At 34.9% G+C, this 7,484-nt stretch overlaps 1 protein-coding gene across 2 annotated transcripts; it reads left to right on the plus strand.

The window, feature by feature from the left end:
* The first annotated feature begins 1,481 nt into the window (after positions 1-1,481).
* Positions 1,482-5,217, plus strand: LOC122045857 (E3 ubiquitin-protein ligase RLIM-like). 2 transcript variants are annotated; one of them, XM_042606244.1, is made up of 4 exons: positions 1,482-1,789; positions 2,936-3,405; positions 4,036-4,070; positions 4,157-5,217. In XM_042606244.1, exons 2-4 carry the CDS (start codon positions 3,075-3,077, stop codon positions 4,973-4,975), a joined length of 1,185 nt encoding a protein of 394 aa, XP_042462178.1. In that variant the 5' UTR covers positions 1,482-1,789; positions 2,936-3,074; the 3' UTR covers positions 4,976-5,217. The 2 variants fall into 2 exon arrangements, with proteins under 2 accessions (XP_042462178.1, XP_042462179.1); XM_042606245.1 differs by lacking the exon at positions 1,482-1,789 and adding an exon at positions 2,354-2,758.
* The last annotated feature ends 2,267 nt before the right edge of the window (positions 5,218-7,484 follow it).

The raw sequence follows: 7,484 nt of genomic DNA on the forward strand, positions 1-7,484 counted from the left end.
ATAAATAATTATCTCTCACGGTCTGTTTTTAAGTTACGTGAAGGAATATAAATCATAATATCGAAGGGCATGCATATGTCTGGATTTGATGTCTTTCTTATTGTAGCAAATTTATCATTAATTGGGCATCTTCATGGGGATTATTTAAATATAAATAATGATATAGGTAAGAAATAGAATATATTATAGTAAAAGGGGATTATATTCATTTAAAGCATCTTTCATAATTCGTCTCAAGTTAAGTAAAGATAAATCACTATCAAGTGATTAGAGCGGTTTTTTCTAGGAAATATGTTTGTTGGAAATTGATCTTTTGTTTTATTATAACAAAGCTATCATAAATGTATAGCGATAAGATTTGATTATCATAGTTGCAATTAATTTTGCTAAATTTTTAAAAATTATGTTAAAATAAAAAAATGTTATGCCAAATTAATTTAGCATTTTTAATATCATGGCCCAACTATTGATTTATGATAATTTCTTTATCAAACATTGGTACGTTGAAGGTAAAATGGAGTTAAGGAAAAGGTGATAATTAGGTCAAATTTTCGAATAATAGTTAAATTAAAAATTCGGTAAATTTTGCCAAAGTTATCTATCTCAATTTATCTAGCTAAAAGTTTAATTAAACTAATTAAAAAATTAATTAAGTATTATTAATAAAAATTCATTAGGTATTATTTTTAAAATTAAATTTGAAAATAGATGAGAAAAGATATAATTGACTCATAAAATATGATATTATTAGGATACATTTAATAATAACTCTAATTTTTTTTTTAAAAAAATATCATTCTAGTTGTATAGTCATTTAGTATTGTCCTTAATATTTATATTAAGTTAAATACAATTAATTATAAGATTTTGTGTTTGTTTTTTTAAATTTGATTTGAAAGTAAATAAAAAGATAAATGTTTTAATAAAAAAAAATGTTATAGAAAGTAAAATATAGAAGAAAATATATATCTAAGTAAAGTATTAACGCACGATTTTTTTTAAAAAAAAAATGAAAAATTAAAAGGATGGTCTTTGTTTTTATTATTGTCAAAAGACTATTTTATTTTTTAAAATGATTTATTATGTATTTTTTTATTTTAAAATATTATAATAAAGTAGTAACTATGCTCAATTATTATTATATAAAAACTTCTTTACTAACTTATTATAATAAGATCATAAAATATAATAATTTTGTTACGCCCTCTTTTCATATTTTTTTAATAAAAAAACAATGCGCAAGATTAAATATTAATTCGAGTTCTTCAGATCAACTGATAAATACGAAATATAATTCACCATCTCACCCTTGAAATGGACCCGTCTCAGCTTTTGCGACGCATCGTACACGACTAGTTGTAGGATGCCACATCAATATCCATAGCGAGTTTAAAGTGGGTCTATGACTTGTGCGTACCAGAGCGATCGAAATTGCTCAACTGTTGTATATATATACACTTCATTCTCGCCCACTTATGCCATCTCTCTGAGGAGAGGAAACGGATCAGGCCAAGTGTGGCGTGAAGAACCCTAAATCTTCCTTCTGGGCGTTTTGGGAATTTCGAACGGCGTTACTGGTTACTCGATCGGGTTCTGTGAGAGTCCGATTGGACGGATGCGAGCGAGCGGCGGATTGCGGGGAACCGATCAGACACTCCCTGGCTAACGTGGCTCATCGTGCTGCCGCCGGCGGTATTCTTCGCGGGAAGATCGAAGTTAATCCGATCAGCTTCCTGATCTATTGGCGCCTTCTTTCACTTTACAAAGCATGTTTTTTTGAGCCTTTGAGGTAGTCCGCTAGATTCTGATGATTGTAATTCCTCGCTCGCAAGTTCTTTAGCTCTCTATGTTTGTGGCTGCTTCTAAATTGCTGAACAATCTTTTATTTTTATGACATGCTTTATCGATCATAAGTAATTGATATTTCAAAATTGAGAATTTATGGCTTCTTACGTCTTCGCACGTTTCTCCGTTTGCATTTGTAATCATAAGAACCACTAACAGTTGCTGAATCATCGTAATGGAAATTTCCTGAACTTTCAAGTAATTATTTTGTTAATTTGCTTTATGGAGGTTTCTTGCACATGAAGAAACCATAGAGACAGTAGGCAGAGCTTTTGATTTTTCATATAAAAGAATCCAAATTCGAGTGGGTGTCCAAGTAAACTTTTTCCTAGATACCACTGCTTATAAAGTTCTTTCGAGCGAATTGATGCATTTCGGTTATCAACTTTCATAAAGTTAAGGCAGGTGTACAAATATTGGCCGAGACCCACACACATCCTAAAAGAATTACTTTTTTTTGTGGCATACAATCGGCTTGAAGCAGAATTTTTCTGTTTACCACTTTCTCGTATCCTATGCTTCCTTTTTGTGAACTTGATGAGGAAGGAACGTATCACTCTTACTTGATAAGAAATGTTGGGAGTCTTATCAAATTATTATGTTTGACCACTAAGCCTACTTGTGAGGAATGACCTCTTTTTCTTGTTGTCCCGGGGATTTAATGGTCCAGAAAGACAGTAGTACTCTATTTTGTTTAGAACAATTGCACCTACTTACCTTTTTTGGATTTTGGCTTCACATAAGATGTTGATGCCGGCCACTTTTTTTTTTCTCTCCCATTTAGCACTTTAATGGTTCTTCCTTGGTATCATCAAAATTGAAGGATCATTTCAATGGCAATTTGCAAGTCTTTTCTTCACACTCACACAAGCACACACAACCACACAGTTTTTATTTCTCAGCTTTGAAAAGGGTTAGTCCTAATCTTAATGCTAAACTGATATTTATACGATTGTGCTTGCTATCTTCTTTGAAATTTTAAATAATTTTTTTTCTCTGTTTCTGTTTGTCATGGCTTGATAATGTGGAAGATCTACTTATGTTTGTGGTTTGATATGTGTTTTTTATAAACTTCATTTGCTTGTGATAGGTGAAGCTGAGGATTCATGGTTGGCATTCTTTTCCAGGCTCCTGATCATGGAAAAGGAACTTATTTTTGTTCTTTTATGAATAGCATTATTTGTATTTCCTTATCAACTTTCTATTAAGTAATACTATCAAAAAGTAAAATGGGGGGCAATTGCTCTGTGGCTGTGAAAGATAAACATTTGCCAAACCCAGCTCAGCTTGATGTTCCACTTTCAACATGTCGAAACGCAAGGTATTCTCCCAGTTGGAGCTTTCGGTGTGACAACAGAACACACATAGAGGTTGTTATGGATAGCTCTCCTCAAATCTCTCATCATCCGAATTCTGGAAATGAAGTTAAGAGTGAGTTCCTCCTCACTGAAGCTGAAAGATTATCTGAGACCGCTGGTCCGTCAACTGCTTTCCAATTACAAAAAGGTGAAACACCAATTAAAAATGGAAGTTCTAGGATGGCAACACATGATAGTGCAGGTATGATTGCTTATGTGTTTTACTTTGCAAAATATAATTATATATTTTGGATGATGATTAGGCAGATTAGATGAAGGGGAGCCTTAACACAATGGTAAAGTTGTTGCTTTGTAACCTAAAGGTCACAGATTTGAATCCTGGAAACAGCCTTTTGCAAAAAGTAAAGTAAGGTTACGTACAATGGATCCTTCCTCGGGACCCTACATGAAGCTACCCTTATTAGGCAGAATAGATAGCACAATTGTAGCACAATAGTCATTAAAAAAATTTTGTGAAGTTGAGAGTTTGTAGTTTTTACTAATCTGTCTGTTATGGTCTATGTTTGGATTCAAGTGATTGCTCTAACTCGTAAATCATCACTTGCTGAGTAGTTCCAATGTATAACACACGTATTGATTATTCAAAATTTAAATTGTTCTTTTACTCTAAATTGTGATAAGCAACCATTGTCGTACTTGATGTAATCTTAGTGATCAGAATATTTAGTGGTCAACTCTACTACATATGCTTGCTGCTAGCTATAAATTTATATTTTTTTGGTTAACTAAATATTATGAATATTCTGCTATTTGGATTTAGTTGAGTTTCTGGATGATGATCTGACTAACATTTTTCTTTTTCGTTAAACAGTTGATCAAGCCAATGGAAGCACTTCATCTCCCAAGGTGAGATTGAATATGCTCGAACTGTTTTTCCCCCTTTATCCCAATTACAGTTTGAATATGCTGTAACTGCTTTGTTCAATTTCCAGAGAAAGAACAGCTCTCCTAAGCCTTCATTATTGGCTCCAAGTGCTTCTGATACGATTATCACATTCTCAGTGCCTTCAACTCCTTCCCCTTCGCACAAAGCAGGTTCATCATCTTCAAGGAGTCGTCAGGTTCCGTCCGGCCCAACTTCTTCAAAGAAGGCAGCTTGCCGGTCGCCAGACAGCAGAATCCCTTCTGTTCAGTCTCTTAAGGAAGACAACTCCCCTGAGGGAAGACAGTCATTTGCTCTCTCCGTCGGAGGTTCTCATGGTGGATCTTCGAATGGGTGGTCCATGCAAACGTTCTCCGAGCTTGTGGCCTCTTCGAACAGGGAGAGATGGTCATTCGAGAATGACAACCTCACTCCCAGCAGCACTACAATTTCCAGCTCGAATGATCACCAGCAGACCTGCAGAATATGCTCGACTCCATTGACAGATTACTGCATTGTTGCTGTTTTGGTTTGCGGGCACCTCTACCACGCTGGGTGTTTGGAGAAGATGACCAGTGAAATTGACCAATATGACCCACCATGCCCTCTCTGTACGCACGGACAAAAGTCAGCAGTGAAATTGTTCAAGAAATCTGAAGCCAAGGCTAAGAACAGATCGTCAAGGGTTGGAGCAGCTGATGATGGAAAAACACTACTGTACGATGGCCAAAAGGCAGCTGGGGTAGGACTAAGGAATGGAGCTAGTTCCAGCACAAAGTTCCCCTTCAACTTGAAGCGATATTTCTCCTTTAGCAGACCATCAAGGTCGAAATCTGAAAATGAATCTAAGAGAATGAAAGGCTTCTGGAGAAGAAGCTCTCGTTCATGATGGTGTTCGTCCTGAGTTCATATATCGTATGAAGTTCCTGGCTTGGGAAAGGCAGACCAAGTGCAAGCTTACAGTTTAGATGCAGAAGGCATTCCTGGATTTGCCTGTTTGATGCTTTTGCCATCTCTTGCAATTTTCCTAGATGTATGGAAGTAATTTCTGTGAATTTATCTGTCGTTTGCATAATAACCGGTGTAAAATCATGTTAGCATCGATACGATAAGGGTCTATATCTTTGGTCATACCATTGAAAATAGTTTTCCAGGTGGTGCAACTAGGGATGTAAATAAATCAAACGGTTTACGAGCTATTCGGAGTTCGATTCGATAAAAAGCTCGTTTGAGTTCGTTCGTCTATCTTATCGAGCCGAGCTCGAGTTCGATTTCGAGCTCGATAGTTTTATCGAGTCGAGCTTAAGGATATTCGGCTCGTGAGCTCGCGAACATGTTCGTTTATAGGTTCTCGAGCCTTAAATCGAGCCAAAAAATGAACTATAAAATGAGCAAAAAAAATGAGCTCTAAAATGAGTTTTAAAATGAGGCAAAAAATAAACTCTAAAACGAGTCAAAAACGAGTTCTAAACGAGTCCGAGCTCGCTTAACGAGTTAGGCTCGTTAACTTTGAAAATCGAACTAATAACGAGCCGAGCTCGAACTATTCGCGAGCTTGATAATTCTAAAACGAGCCGAGCTCGAGCCTTGTGATAAAAGCTCAATTCGAGCTGAGCTCGAATTCGAATATAACTTAAATGAGTCGAGCTCAAGCCTAATACTGTTCGGCTCGGTTCGACTCGTTTACATCCATAGGTGCAACTTCTCCATGAATTGCGGACAATGATGCAATTCACCTATCCCTCATGAACCGCGGAGAACATGAGAGAATTATATGAGTATTATGTGGCTGCACAGCATGATCATGAAAAGGAAGGGGATGATGCTCGATGGAGAAGATCAAGGAGAAGCTCCCTGGTCGTCGTCATCATGGTTGATTATACATAACAGTAATTAATTACTATAGATAAATACGTACTATTTAGCCTCTGTTACGGAAATAAAAACTAGATTTTTATCATGGAATTTTTTCTTATTTATTTTGTAAAAAAATGAATTATATATATATATATATATATACAGAATTGCTATGCTACGGATAAAGCCGTGCGAACCGCTGCGGACATGCTTCCTGATCGGTCACCAGTCCGATCAGGGAACCTCCTGATCGGTCTCTGGATCGATCAGGGACTCCTGATCATTTTTTGATCAGTCTACAGACCGATCAGGAGGTTCTCTGTAAAGTCAAGATATATATATATATATATATATATATATATATATATATATATAATGTTTTGATATCCTGCGCGCCTGTATAGTGCATGATTGTGCGCGTGCAGGATATCACTGATTTTAATTTTTTTTTTTATTTTTATTTATTTATTTTTTTTTGAATTAAAAAAATAATTAAAATATTTTTTAAAAATTTTATTTATAGGATTCAGACTTTGGGTTATAATATCAAAGTTATTTTTTTTAGATTTTACTTCTAGGGTTTAGACTTTGGGTTATAGTATCAAAGCTATTTTTCTTAGATTTTACCTCTAGGGTTCAGACTTTGGGTTATAGTATCAAAATTATTTTTTTTTAGATTTTGCCTCTAAAATTCAAGTTTTAGGTTATAGTATCAAAGCTTTTTTTTTTTAGATTTTACCTTAGGGTTCAGGTTTCCTAATTAGATTATAGTGTTTTGTTTTAAAAAAAAAAATTAATTAATTTAAATATTAGGTTATAGTATCAAAGCTTTTTTTTTTTAGATTTTACCTTAGGGTTCAGGTTTCCTAATTAGATTATAGTGTTTTGTTTTAAAAAAAAAATTAATTAATTTAAATATTTATTGAGTATTGTAATATATTAAGGGGATATACTAATGTATTAAAATTTTATATAAGAAAATGTTAATTTTTTAATTATTTTTTTAATTTAAAATATTAAAAAAAAATTTAAAAAAAAACAAAACTATTATATATATATATATATATATATATATATATATATAAAAAGAAGCAGACGAATTTAACAATAGTTCTCGCATATTCAATTTCAGCAATGGACCTCGCATGGCTGTAGGCAATGACTCCGTGCTTGAGGTCACCTCATGAGCGACGTTCATGCACGTGACCGTGGGCAGCGACGACGGGCTAATCCGTCCTTTCCTTATCCTTTTCCTCACCTTTTTTCAAAGAGTTTTTTCGAATCATAAATTCCTGTTCCTCCCCGTTTCATGAGTAAACAGGTATCTATAATTTCAAACAGGGTAATTGTAAATTACCAAATTTATTGGATCTTTTTTTACAAAAGTGCAATTAGTCACGCCGGCCACCGTCCCCGTCATCACACGCCTCCGCCGTTGATGACGCCACCACTGCTGTGAGTGGCGTAGGTGGCTTCCCCGCTGGCCTGCTGGGAAAGTTGCCGAGCACTGCTTCAACAAGTTGGTGAGTCATAACTTGGCG

The sequence above is a fragment of the Zingiber officinale genome, chromosome 2B (assembly GCF_018446385.1).
Source record: "Zingiber officinale cultivar Zhangliang chromosome 2B, Zo_v1.1, whole genome shotgun sequence".
Taxonomy (NCBI): Eukaryota; Viridiplantae; Streptophyta; class Magnoliopsida; order Zingiberales; family Zingiberaceae; genus Zingiber; species Zingiber officinale.